Here is a 14,449-nt window from a genome sequence, read left to right as displayed (position 1 = left end):
TGATGTCCTTACACATCTCTCTGGTCTTGGCTATTGTGGAGAGGTTGGAGTCTGTTTGATTGAGTGTGTGGACAGGTGTCTTTTATACAGGTAACGAGCTCAAACAGGTGCAGTTAATACAGGTAATGAGTGGAGAACAGGTGGGCTTCTTAAAGAAAAACTAACAGGTCTGTGAGAGCCGGAATTCTTACTGGTCGGTAGGTGATCAAATACTTATGTCATGCAATAAAATGCAAATTAATTACTTAAAAATCCTACAATGTGATTTTCTGGATTTTTGTTTTAGATTCCGTCTCTCACAGTTGAAGTGTACCTATGATAAAAATTACAGACCTCTACATGCTTTGTAAGTAGGAAAACCTGCAAAATCGGCAGTGTATCAAATACTTGTTCTCCCCACTGTATATATATATTTGTTTTGGGGGGGGGGGGGCGTTAGAATAGCATTTATGTATTTTGTATATAGTTATTTCCTTCAAAATGTATCACTGTACCAATTCGGCCACTTGGGTACATTTGGGTACATTTGTGTGGGACACCTGGGTGACTTCATGCTCAATGTCATGTAGCTCGCTCATTTTGAAGTTATCTGTCTAAAACTTTGCTCAGCTATTGTTGCCATCTTATGTTCTTCATTCAAATCCTCCACAGCATCCTATCTGTATGTTTGGCTGTTCTTGGTCATTTGAAAGATGACGCAGCAACAATAAAAAACAGAAAACGTATATTTATTTCCTTGTATTTTCTTCTACCAGATCTATTGTGTTATATTCTCCTACATTCAATTCACATTTCCACAAAATACAGAGTGTTTCCTTTCAAATGATACCAAGAATATGCATATCCTTGCTTCTTGGCCTGAGCTACAGGCAGTTAGATTAGGGCATGTCTTTAGGCGGAAATTGAGAAGAAGGGGGGGTACCCCAAAGAAGTTAAAGGACATCATTCATGATGGTTTTATTTCATTAGAGTTAGTTTTGGAGTCAAAGATAATAGTTTCAATATCATTTTAGTTTTCCAAACAGGTTTTTTAATTATTTTATTTCCGTTTACAAAATAGTTTTTTCATGATTCGTTTTCATTTCAGTGTCAGTTTTCGTTTACTATAATAACCTTGGTCTCCACCACTCCCCTCTGTGCATGTTGGAGGTGCAACAAAACCCTGAGTACCTTCATCAATCAAAGAAATATCACTTTGTCAGTCACTATGCATGACCTTTGCTAGGGAAGAATGTGTGATGTATATACAGTATTAGCTAGTATTGGTGCATTTGCCCTCCCCCTCCATGTCACCCCTTTGCTTTGCTCTGCTCTGTCCCGTCTGTGCGCCTGAGTTGCTCAGGTCTCTGTGTCTCGCTCCAGCTGTGATGTCTTGTTGATGACAGTTGCTGGGATGAAGCTCCTCCGCGCCTCCTTCTGCAATCCCAGCTTCCAGTTCGTCACTCTCATCTTCACTATCGTCTTCTTCGAGTTTGACTGCAGCAGAGCCTCTGAAACCTTTCTGCTGGACTTTTTTATTATGTCTATTGTCTTCCACAAGGTCAGTCAGTGACGTGACCAGAGACTGGTACACACTCTCCCAATAATAGACCTCTGAATACCATAAAATAGGGAAGTTTATGCAACTCACTATGGCTGCGCTTCCCAAACTTCCTACAATTGATTTAAAAAATGTACAGTAGTATTATTCGGGGTCTGTGAAGCAGCGGACACAGCTGCTCTGTATGTAGAGTGACCTTCTTTTTTTTTATTATCTTGGTTTTATTTTTAGGATCTAAAAAAGAACTGTCTTTGTTGTCTGTCAGTGACTCACAGCAGGTGTTTGTTCCTCTACAGCTCAGCGATCTGCTTCACAAGCTCAACTTCATCATGGTTTACATCGCACCGTGGCAGATCACATGGGGCAGTGCCTTCCACGCGTTCGCTCAGCCCTTCGCTGTGCCTCGTATCCTTTGGTTTTGACGTGTGTATGAACTACAAATGCTTCCACATGTTTTGACGTTGCTCTGACTGAAACTGTGACAGCGAATTTGACAGCAGGTATGTGAGTATGGTAAACCTGTTGATACCTGATAGTTGTTCCTTGGTTGTGGGTGTTCTCCTTCATGATGCAGCTCAGACTCAGCCATGTTGCTGCTGCAGACATTCATCACAACTCTGTTCTACACCCCTCTCAGCCCCTTCCTGGGCAGCGCCATCTTCATCACCTCCTACCCGCGGCCCGTCAAGTTCTGGGAGAGGAACTACAAGTAATGACCTTTCATCGCCCACAGCATGAGATAAAGTACCATTAAGCCCTTTAAAGCACTTACCTTAAAGGGATACTGCAAGATTATCTACTTCCCCAGAGTCCGATGAACCTGTGGATACCATTTTTATGTTTATGCATGCAGTATGAAGGAAGTTAAAGGTAGTTTTGCTAGAAAATGCTAACTAGTGTTAGAGCAATGACTGAAAGTGTACAGGTACAGTAGCATATGAGTTCATCTGACACTGGGTAAATAGAAAAGCGGCTTATTGTCTGAATCTCGCAATATGCCCTTAAACCACCACAGTGTGTCGACGGCCCCCATCTATCCAGCCTCAGAGATGGGACAAGGGAAAGTCCATTACGAATAAAGAGGGGGATGAGGGACGTCCAAATCAGTTTTAGTCTATGACCAAACCATTGAGTGAGGTCACTGTCAATAATTAATTGTTAGTCTGTTTCTAATCTACTCAGAAAATATGCAAGTGGCCTCCTAGAGCCCCTGTTGACATCCATATAAGGACATTTCTGTCTCAGAGATGATGTCATACACTCAGCTGACAGCGAAGTGTTCTAGGCGTAGACAAATAGTCTAGCACCTCTACTCCAGTCACTAGGTTATTGTTGAGGATTTATATAACTATTTTAATTATAACTAACACAGGTCCTAAGAAGAAACCAGAATTCTCTTTGTTAGACTTTGTTTGTTGTATGTAAATTAATGTACTGTCTCCCTAATCTTGGTTTTGTACCATTTTGCAGCACCAAACGTATTGACAACGCCAATAGCAGACTGATATCTCAGGTTGATAAAGAGACAGGTAAAATATTACATTTATTTAATAAATATGATCATGTTATCCTCCCTAATTAACATTAACCAGAGAAGCTGATTTAGAATTTCTCAACTCGACAATGATCTTCTCATGGTTAATACATGTTGTTTTGTTGGTCATGTCAATCAGTGTATTTTACATAAACTTTTATTCCTCCAGGATGTGACGACAACAACCTGAACTCCATCTTCTATGAGTATCTGACGCGCTCTCTGCAGCACTCTCTGTGTGGTGACCTGATGCTGGGCCGCTGGGGGAACTACAGCTCTGGAGACTGCTTCATCCTGGCCTCTGACTACCTCAACGCCTTCGTTCACCTCATCGAGATCGGCAACGGCCTGGTCACCTTCCAGCTCCGAGGCTTGGAGTTCAGAGGTCAGATACTGACTAATACAAATGAGGAGCACTATACCACACCCAGAGCCATATACACCTACACTGCCTTCGGAAAGTATTCAGACCCCTTGAGTGTTACACATTTTGTTACGATACAAAATGGATGACATTTAAAAAAATCCTCAGCAATCTACACACAATCTACTCACAATACCCCATAATCAGGTACATCCTGTTTCCATTGATCATCCTTGAGATGTTTCTACTTGATTGTGTCCACCTGTGGTAAATTCAATTGATTGGACATGATTTAGAAAGGCACACACCTGTCTATATAAGGTCCCACAGTTGACAGTGCATGTCAGAGCAAAAACCAAGCCATGAGGTCAAAGGAATTGTCCGTAGAGGTCAGAGACAGGGTTGTGCCGAGGACAGATCTGGGGAAGGCTACCAAGACTTTGGAACCACCAAGACTTTTCCTAGAGCTGGCTGCCCGGCCAAACTGAGCAATCGGGGGAGGGCCTTGGTCAGGGAGGTGACCAAGAACCTGATGGTCATTCTGACAGAGCTCTATAGTTCCTCTGTGGAGATGGGAGATGGGTTGCTCTGTGGAGATGGGAGAACCTTAAAGAAGGACAACCATCTCTGCAACACTCCATCAATCAGGCCTTTATGGTAGAGTGGCCAGAAGGCAAATGACAGCTTGCTTGGAGTTTGCCAAAAGGCACCTAAAGTTTGGAGTTTGCCAAAAGGCACCTTTTTGGCCTGAATGCCAAGCATCACGTCTGGAGGAAACCTGGCGCCATCCCTACGGTGTAGCATGGTGGTAGCAGCATCATGCTGTGGGGATGTTTTTTAGCTGCAAGGACTGGGAGACTCGTCAGGATCGAGGGAAAGATGAACGGAGCAATGTACAACGACCATAAGCACACAACCAAGACAAAGCAGGAGTGGTTTTGGAACAAGTCTCTGAATGCCCTTGAGTGGTCGAGCCAGAGCTCGAACATCTGTGGAGAGACCTGAAAATAGCTGTGCAGCAACGCTCCCAATACAACCTGACAGCGCTTGAGAGGATCTGGATAGGAAAATGGGAGAAACTCCCCAATTACAGGTGTGCCAAGCTTGTAGCGTTATACCCAAGAAAACTTGAGGCTGTAATCACTGCCGAAGATGCTTCAACAAAGTACTGAGTAAAGGGTCTGAATACTTATGTAAATGTGATATTTCAGTTTTTTTTTAAATAAATGAGCAAAAATTTCTCAAACCTTTTTGGCTTTGTTATTATGGGGTATTGTGTGTAGATTAATGAGGGGAAAAAAACATTTCATAAATTTTAGAATAAGGCTGTAACCTAACAAAATGTGGAAAAAGTCAAGGGGTCTGAATATTTTCCGGTTACAAGTTTCTTAAAAAAAATATATATATATTCAAATTTTCTTTGAAATTGTTTTCTAATAATCATAAGCCCCACATCTCGACCACTGACGTACAATCACCATTAACATGATGGTCTGTGGTCCTTCTCCTTCTGATTCAGAGGGGTTGGGTTAAATGCGGAAAACACATTTCGGTTGAATGTATTCAGTTGTGCTACTGACTAGGAATCTCCTTTCCCCTTCTCCTCCTCTCCAGGTACATACTGCCAGCAGAGGGAGGTAGAGGCCATCACTGAGGGGGTGGAGGAGGACGATTCCTGTTGCTGCTGTGAGCCGGGCCACCTGCCACACGTCCTGTCCTGCAATGCGGCCTTCAACCTGCGATGGCTGGCCTGGGAGGTCACCACCACCAAGTACCTGCTGGAGGGCTACAGCATCAGTGAGAACAACGCTGCCACCATGCTTCAGGTGTACGACCTGCGCAAACTGCTTATCAGCTACTATTTGAAGGTTGTATACCTTTTGAAATCTTATGGAAATGTAACAGACAATAAAGACTTGAATTTGAATTTAACCTATGATCGAAGCAGTTTAATATTCATTTATTTTTTATACTTTCAACATCTTTGTAATTCATTACTGCTTTTATTTCAAAAGCAATTAAGTCTGAGCTTAACTGCTGAGCTTCAAAACCTTTGCAAGCAAGGAGTAGGCCATGAAAATATATACTTCATCATCAAACCTTATTCCCTCTTGTTTCACCTCTAGAGCATAATCTACTACCTGATCCAGTCCCTGAAGCTACAGACGTGGATCAAGGATCCCTCTATCACGAAGGCTTTGGTGTCCTACACCAAGTGGCACCACATAGAGAGAGACCCGGCCGTGTTCAGCGTTAAGATAGACGAGGACTACGTCCACTGCCTCCAGGGCGTCACCAGGGCCAGCTTCTGTAACATCTATCTGGAGTGGATCCAGTACTGTGCCAACAAGCTGGAGGAGGTGAGTGGAGATGTGAGATTGTAATGCACAGTACAATCATGCATGTAGTAAGGAAAACTCCAGGCCCTTGTCTAGTTCATTTTTCCTTGTCAGGAAAACTCCATGCCCAAGTCTAGTTTATTTTTCATGGTCAGGAAAACTCTAGGAACTAGTTCATGCTTCCTGATAAGGTAATGTGGTCAGGGAAAAAAACAGGGCCCTATCAAGACATGCAGTCTGGATGACCCCATGTTGTACCGTTTGGTTTCCTTGCTGCTGGTCATTTCAGAGGATGTGAACACTGATGACCTTTGACCCTTGTGTTTTGCCAGCCTGTGGACTGTGACGAGGACTCCCCTCTGGTCACTCTGTGCTATGCCTTGTCTGTGCTGGGCAGGAGATCCTTGGGCACAGCATCTCACAACATGTCCAACAGGTGAACCTTCCATAACTGTCAAATATTCATTTCTTTCATGTTATGGGGTTTTACTACCCTCCAGGGATGTTGTGTTGTGTTATATATGGTGTTTTATTACCCTCCAGACATATTGTGTTATATATGGGGTTTTACTACCCTCCAGGGATGTTGTGTTGTGTTATATATGTGGTTTTATTACCCTCCAGGGACATGTTGTGTTATATATGGGGTTTTATTACCCTCCAGGGATGTTGTGTTATATATGGGGTTTTATTACCCTCCAGGGATGTTGTGTTATGTTATATATGGGGTTTTATTACCCTCTAGGGATGTTGTGTTATATATGGGGTTTTATTACCCTCTAGGGATGTTGTGTTATATATGGGGTTTTATTACCCTCTAGGGATGTTGTGTTATATATGGGGTTTTATTACCCTCTAGGGATGTTGTGTTATATATGGGGTTTTATTACCCTCCAGACATGTTGTGTTATATATGGGGTTTTATTACCCCCTCCATGGATGTTGTGTTATATATGTTGTTTTTTTTACCCTCCAGGGATGTTGTGTTATATATGGGGTTGTATTACCCTCCAGACATGTTGTGTTATGTATGTTTTTTTTATTACCCTCCATGGATGGTGTCTTGTGTTATATATGGGGTTTTATTACCCTCTAGGGATGTTGTGTTATATATGGGGTTTTATTAGCCTCTAGGGATGTTTTGTTGTGTTATTTATGGGGTTTTATTGCCCTCCAGACATATTGTGTTATATATGGGGTTTTACTACCCTCCATGGATGTTGTGTTGTGTTAAATATGGGGTTTTATTACCCTCCAGGCATGTTGTGTTGTATATGTGGTTTTATTACCCTCCAGACATGTTGTGTTATATATGGGGTTGTATTACCCTCCAGGGATATTGTGTTGTGTTGTATATGTGGTTTTATTACCCTCCAGACATGTTGTGTTATATATGGGGTTTTATTAACCTCCAGGGATGTTGTGTTATATATGGGGTTTTATTAACCTCCAGGGATGTTGTGTTATGTTATATATGTGGTTTTATTAACCTCCAGGGATGTTGTGTTATATATGGGGTTTTATTAACCTACAGGGATGTGGTGTTGTGTTATATATGGGGTTTTACTACCCTACAGGGATGTTGTGTTGTGTTATATATGGGGTTTTATTAACCTCCAGGGATGTTGTGTTATATATGGGGTTTTATTACCCTCCAGGGATATTGTGTTGTGTTATATATGGGGTTTTATTACCCTCCAGGGATGTTGTGTTGTGTTATATATGGGGTTTTATTACCCTCCAGGGATATTGTGTTGTGTTATATATGGGGTTTTATTACCCTACAGGGATGTTGTGTTGTGTTATATATGGGGTTTTCTTACCCTCCAAACATCTTGTGCTATATATGGGTTTTTATTACCCTCCATGGATGTTGTGTTGTGTTATATATGGGTTTTTATTACCCTCCATGGATGTTGTGTTGTGTTATATATGGGGTTTTATTACCCTCCATGGATGTTGTGTTGTGTTATATATGGGGTTTTATTACCCTCCATGGATGTTGTGTTCTGTTATGTATGGGCTTTTATTACCCTCCAGGGATGTTATGTTATATATGGGGTTTTATTACCCTCCAGGGATGTTGTGTTGTGTTATATATGGGGTTTTAATACCCTCCAGGGATGTTGTGTTATGTATGGGGTTTTATTACCCTACAGGGATGTTGTGTTGTGTTATATATGGGGTTTTAATACCCCCCAGGGATGTTGTGTTATATATGGGGTTTTATTAACCTACAGGGATGTGGTGTTGTGTTATATATGGGGTTTTATTTCCCCCCAGGGATGTTGTGTTATGTATGGGGTTTTAATACCCCCCAGGGATGTTGTGTTATATATGGGGTTTTATTAACCTACAGGGATGTGGTGTTGTGTTATATATGGGCTTTTATTACCCTCCAGGGATGTTGTGTTATATATGGGGTTTTAATACCCCCCAGGGATGTTGTGTTATATATGGGGTTTTATTAACCTACAGGGATGTGGTGTTGTGTTATATATGGGCTTTTATTACCCTCCATGGATGTTGTGTTATATATGGTTTTTTTTACCCTCCAGGGATGTTGTGTTGTATATGGGGTTTTATTACCCTCCAGACATGTTGTGTTATGTATGGGGTTTTAATACCCTCCAGGGATGTTGTGTTATATATGGGTTTTTATTACCCTCCATGGATGGTGTCTTGTGTTATATATGGGGTTTTATTACCCTCCAGGGATGTTGTGTTGTGTTATATATGTGGTTCTATTACCCTCTAGGGATGTTGTGTTATATATGGGGTTTTATTACCCTCCAGGGATGTTGTGTTGTGTTATATATGTGGTTCTATTACCCTCTAGGGATGTTGTGTTATATATGGGGTTTTATTAGCCTCTAGGGATGTTATGTTGTGTTATATATGGGGTTTTATTGCCCTCCAGACATATTGTGTTATATATGGGGGTTTATTAGCCTCCATGGATGTTGTGTTGTGTTAAATATGGGGTTTTATTACCCTAAAGACATGTTGTGTTGTATATGTGGTTTTATTACCCTCCAGACATGTTGTGTTGTATATGGGGTTTTATTACCCTCCAGACATGTTGTGTTATATATGGGGTTTTATTACCCTACAGGGATGTTGTGTTATATATGGGGTTTTATTACCCTACAGGGATATTGTGTTGTATATGGGGTTTTAATACCCCCCAGGGATGTTGTGTTGTGTTATATATGGGGTTTTATTACCCTACAGGGATGTTGTGTTGTGTTATATATGGGCTTTTATTACCCTCCAGACATGTTGTGTTGTGTTATATATGGGTTTTTAATACCCCCCCCAGGGATGTTCTGTTGTGTTATATATGGGTTTTTATTTCCCCCCCGGGATGCTGTGTTATATATGGGGTTTTATTACCCTCCAGGGATGTTGTGTTATATATGGGGTTTTAATACCCCCCAGGGATGTTCTGTTGTGTTATATATGGGTTTTTAATACCCCCCCCAGGGATGTTCTGTTGTGTTATATATGGGTTTTATTTCCCCCCAGGGATGCTGTGTTATATATGGGGGTTTTATTACCCTCCAGGGATGTTGTGTTATATATGTTTTTTTTACCCTCCAGACATGTTGTGTTATGTATGGGGTTTTAATACCCTCCAGGGATGTTGTGTTATATATGGGTTTTTATTACCCTCCATGGATGGTGTCTTGTGTTATATATGGGGTTTTATTACCCTCCATGGATGTTGTCTTGTGTTATATATGGGGTTTTATTACCCTCCATGGATGTTGTGTTATATATGGGGTTTTTTACCCTCCAGGGATGTTGTGTTGTGTTATATATGGGGTTTTATTACCCTCCATGGATGTTGTGTTATATATGTTTTTTTTTACCCTCCAGGGATGTTGTGTTATATATGGGGTTTTATTACCCTCCAGTAACGAAATAACACATCAATCCACAATGAGCTGTAGTTTCATTGATATTCCATAAGGGGGCAACTATGGCTCTCTGTTGTATCACAGTGATACGTGATGTGAGTCTCCAAATTCTACCCCTCTGTTGCTGTAATGTGATAAAAACCTTCACAATGCTCCCTTTCTCTGTGTCTCTAATTCAGTTTGGAGTCGTTCTTGTGTGGGTTCAACACTCTGTTCAAAGGAGACTTCCGTATCGCTACTAAAGATGAGTGGGTGTTCACAGACATGGATCTGCTGCAGAAAGTGGTGGTCCCAGGCGTGAGGATGAGTCTCAAGCGCCATCAGGTATTCACAATATTCTACCTTGAAGACAATAGCATTTGCTCACTTTCTCCCTTATTGAAGTAGAATATGTAGGTAACTGTACATTTAACCTTGAGCTTTTCCTGTGCTTTCTCAGTGGACTGCACGTGTACCTTGATGTACATTGGTGTTGCAAATATAAGCCAGGTGGCACATTGTCGATAAGTGCACTGCACTTGACTTTTAAAGGTAATTTACCCTTGAGCTGCTTTTATTATGAATACGATTCCCGCAAATATCTGGGAAAATTGCCTTTAAAAGGTGCAATTCACTGTAAACCACAGGAGGCTGGTGAGGGGAGGACTGATTATATTTATGGCTGTAATGGAATGAATGGAATAGTATCAAGCCCATTGAAACTGTGTTTGATACTGTTCCATTTATGCCATTCCAGCCATTATTCTATTCACTCTCATTATTAAGGCGCCACCTGTGCTGTAAACGCTGCGGATATAAGCTCAAGCGTAAATTACATTTTAAAGGTCAATAAATTGTAGACAATGCTCCGTTAATTGAATCCCATCCTTAAAGTGGTTCAGTTAATCCCTGTAATAAAGCTTTTCCTCACGGTGATATATTTACTGCTCTTGTTCCTTGGTTGCTCTCAGGACCACTTTACATGTCTGGAGGAGACAGAGGAGCCAGCCATCTTGTACGAGGCCATTAGTAACTACAAGACCAGTCTGGTGATCTGCCATGAGAGCGACCCAGCCTGGAGGAAGGCGGTTCTGTCCAGCCGGGACACTCTGCTCACACTGAGACACATGGTGGACGACGGCACGGACGACGGCACGGACGAGTACAAGATCATCATGCTCTACAAACGCCACCTCAGCTTCAAGGTTATCAAGGTGCGTGTGAGATGACTGGTGTAGGATGGTATTGCCCCTAGACACTGATCTTGGGTCAGTTTTGCATTTCCCCCACCAATGTTTAAGGTTAGGATTGGGGAAGGGGAACCTGATCCTAGACCTGTACAGTTGTGCTGAACACATGCTGAATTCCAAGCCCCTACTCCGTAGCCACCTCTGTAGATCTTAGAGGATTTGATAAATATGGCGTTATTACATCTATCCAGAAGTTATTACCATATTTCTTGCACCTATCCAGTCATCTCAGATCTACTGAAGGGGCTATGTTACTATAGGTCAAACTGGAATTATTCAGCATTGTTGTCTGTTCAAGCTGTCTGGAACATGAGATGAAGTTACTCTGATCAACTCTACATATTGATCGAGTTTAGCGTGAGAAGTGTGGGGTGGATGAGTTGTTGGTTTGATTAATACATAAAGAAACTTGATCCAAATGGTTCTGCCATATCCAGTTGATTAAAATGGTGATTTAATCAGAGTAAAGAAATGTGGAGTTGGACGGTGTGTAATGTGTATTTAGATGTCAGTAATACTACCCTCTTCATCCTCTCCTCCTCTAGATCAATAAGGAGTGTGTTAGGGGCCTGTGGGCCGGCCAGCAGCAGGAGCTGGTGTTCTTACGCAACCGCAACCCAGAGCGCGGCAGCATCCAGAACTCCAAGCAGGCCCTCCGAAACATGATCAACTCGTCGTGCGACCAGCCACTGGGCTACCCCATGTACGTGTCCCCCCTCACCACCTCCTACATGGGCACCCACAAGCAGCTGAGGAGCATCTGGGGCGGCCCTCTCAGCCTGGACGGCATCAAGACCTGGCTCTTGTCCAAGTGGCTGCGGTGAGTTCTGGCTGCTGGAGGCAGGCCAAGGGGGAACAGAGGGTCATCTTTATCAGTCAGTCTGCCTGTGTTCTGCTCCCCTATGGATGGAATCCAATCAGGGCCTTTCCTGCTGTGACAGCACCACTCTTCCCAAACCATATAGGGCTAAAGTGCTGCGACATGTTCAGCTGTATCCAGCGCATTTGAATAACTGCCATCTACTGTTAGGCTTATGGGCCTTTTTATGTTTAGTGTGAGGCGTGGCCTGCACTGTAAACCACTTATAGGGACATGTTTTCATTTGACGTCAGATTTAGATTTTTTTATCCAGATTCATTGCCCTTCAGTGATAGTTAAATGTTTTAACTCCATTTTAATAAAGCTGTCAAGGTGTTTAGAAAGGTAACATAGGCCTACTGGGTGTTTGTGTTGTAGGGTGCGGAAGGATAACCTGACCAGCTGTAACAGTGGTGTGAACATGGAGGATGTGGACTGTGCAGGGGGCTCCTCTTCTCTGAGCCACAACCCAAACTCCATCACCTCCCAGAGCCTGAGTCTGTACCAGGCCAGGCCCAACAGTACCTCTCAGAGCCTGGGTCTGTACCAGGCCAGGCCCAACAGTACCTCTCAGGCTAATAGGCAGCACACTGCAGGTTTGGTCCTCTACAGGAAAGGCACACATGATACATTTAAAGGGATAGTTCACCCAAGTTACAACATTAAATTGGTTTCCTTACCAGGAAAGCATTACACGTCTAAGTAGAGCCTTGCGCAGCTATGTTCATGGTTCTGCCATGTTAGGTTCTGACAGCTATGTTCACGGTTCTGTCATGTTAGGTTCTGACACAGACTGGGTCGTTTTATCTGTATGTGCATCCATCCAGGGAGGAGAGAGTACCGGAGCCGCTCAGTGCAGCCCCAGAGCCAGCGGCCTCCAGTCACCAGCCAGTCAGGGCCCATCCTGGACAGTCAGCAGGTGTCAGCTTCGGCCAATGGCCTGGTGCAGCGCCTCTCCAACAGCCAGCTGTCCTTCAACACCTCCATCGCCTCTGTCTTCTCCCAGGTCCCACGACTCTCCACGGCCGGGGGCCAGCTGAGCTCCCAGCTCCAGGCTGCAGCCCACCACCGCTCAAGCCAGGTGTCCTCCTCCAGCTCCACCCTCAGTCTGCTGTTCGGCAAGAGGAGCTTCTCCAGCGGCCTTGTCATCTCTGGCCTGTCGGCAGCCGAGGGTGGTAACACCACGGACACGCAGTCGTCCAGCAGCGTCAACATCGCCATGGGTGGACTCTCCTGCCGGTCCACCAGCAGAGCCACACAGGTAGAAGCCAGAGCTCCCGCCCCAGAATATATTTAGTTGCATTTATTAAGCTTAATTCTTGAAATTATATCACCATTTAACAATGTTGTGGTTATCTATGTAGGCGTTTAATGTCAACAGTTGTAGAGGACACTTATCAGACATGGGTCAGAACCTCTACAAAAATTAGCTTTTTAGCTGGTATAATGTATCAGATTTCAGATTGTATTAATACATTACTTTCATTGTTTTTCCAGTGGACATCAGAGCCCTACGAGAGTGTAGATGCAACCTACTCCAACACTCCCAATGGCGTGAAAGACAACACACCGTCAAATGATAAAGGCTGCACACAGGGCGCGGATAAGAGCCAGGAGAAGACAACAGCCTCTGCAACCCATAAACTTCCAGAGCAAATTACTATCTGAGAGCACCAACACATGCCTCACTCCGCAGCATGTTCAGACCCAGTGTTCTGAATGTAAGCAACAATGTCCTTTGCTCCAGTGACAAAATAAAGAATTTTTATGAAAAACACATGGTTCATTATCCTACGCCGGGGAGGGTTGTCCAAATGGTTATGAATTATGTGGTGTTAATAGTGTTCTAAAATCTCAAACACTTAACAAATTAAACACCAGTGGTGGAAAAAGTACCCAACTGCCATACTTGAGTAAAAGTAAAGATACCTTAATAGAAATGACTCAAGTAAAAGTGAAGGTCACCCAGTAAAATACTACTTGATTAAAAGTCTAAAAGTATTTGATTTTAAATATACTTAAGTATCAAAAGTAAATGTAATTTCAAATTCCTTATATTAGGCAAAGCACGATTTTTCTTTAATTTTACAGATAGTCGGGCACACTCCAACACTTGACATAATTTACAAATGAAGCATTTGGGTTTAGTGAATCCGCCAGATCAGAGGCAATACGGATGACCAGGGATGTTCTCTTGACAAGTGTGTGAATTGTACCATTTTCCTGCCCTGTTAAGCATTCAATATGTAACGAGTACTTTTGGGTGTCAGGGAAAATGTATGGAGTAAAAAGTACATTATTTTATTTAGGAATGTAGTGAAGTATAAGTTGTCAAAAATATAAATAGTAAAGTACAGATACCCCAAAAACTACTTAAGAATATATATTCTAAATATTTTTACTTTAGTACCTTACACCACTGTTAAACACATTAAAATATTCAGTCATGTTCACGGTGTCGTTGGATCACTGGATTCATTCAACACTGTGGAGTGTGGACAATAATCACTTATGCTATTTGCACCACAAACAGATCACTTCAAGGATATCTGGTGCATGAGATATGGACACCTTTTATGGACTGATGTTCATTTTTCACAACACACCCAGCGTACCAATAAAAAAAATCTAACAAATAGGTGCTTGAAACAATGTTTGTAG

At 42.5% G+C, this 14,449-nt stretch overlaps 1 protein-coding gene across 3 annotated transcripts in view; it reads left to right on the top strand.

Annotated features, from left to right (window-relative positions):
- LOC139571427 (pecanex-like protein 2) overlaps positions 1 to 14,220 on the top strand; it is a 35,183-nt gene extending 20,963 nt beyond the window's left edge. For all 3 annotated transcript variants that reach the window (XM_071394288.1, XM_071394289.1, XM_071394287.1), the window contains 14 exons: positions 1,363 to 1,540; positions 1,837 to 1,945; positions 2,120 to 2,249; positions 3,011 to 3,069; positions 3,244 to 3,459; positions 5,053 to 5,306; positions 5,565 to 5,798; positions 6,110 to 6,213; positions 9,880 to 10,024; positions 10,651 to 10,893; positions 11,475 to 11,749; positions 12,167 to 12,384; positions 12,616 to 13,049; positions 13,286 to 14,220. In XM_071394288.1, coding sequence (XP_071250389.1) covers positions 1,363 to 1,540; positions 1,837 to 1,945; positions 2,120 to 2,249; positions 3,011 to 3,069; positions 3,244 to 3,459; positions 5,053 to 5,306; positions 5,565 to 5,798; positions 6,110 to 6,213; positions 9,880 to 10,024; positions 10,651 to 10,893; positions 11,475 to 11,749; positions 12,167 to 12,384; positions 12,616 to 13,049; positions 13,286 to 13,456 — 2,770 coding nt within the window. In that variant the 3' untranslated portion in view covers positions 13,457 to 14,220. The remainder of the gene's footprint in view (positions 1 to 1,362; positions 1,541 to 1,836; positions 1,946 to 2,119; positions 2,250 to 3,010; positions 3,070 to 3,243; positions 3,460 to 5,052; positions 5,307 to 5,564; positions 5,799 to 6,109; positions 6,214 to 9,879; positions 10,025 to 10,650; positions 10,894 to 11,474; positions 11,750 to 12,166; positions 12,385 to 12,615; positions 13,050 to 13,285) is intronic.
- The last annotated feature ends 229 nt before the right edge of the window (positions 14,221 to 14,449 follow it).

This window comes from Salvelinus alpinus, chromosome 3 (assembly GCF_045679555.1).
Source record: "Salvelinus alpinus chromosome 3, SLU_Salpinus.1, whole genome shotgun sequence".
In the NCBI taxonomy this organism is placed as follows: domain Eukaryota; kingdom Metazoa; phylum Chordata; class Actinopteri; order Salmoniformes; family Salmonidae; genus Salvelinus; species Salvelinus alpinus.
Note: the sequence above shows the minus strand (reverse complement) of the source record. Positions and strands in the feature narration are given on the sequence as shown.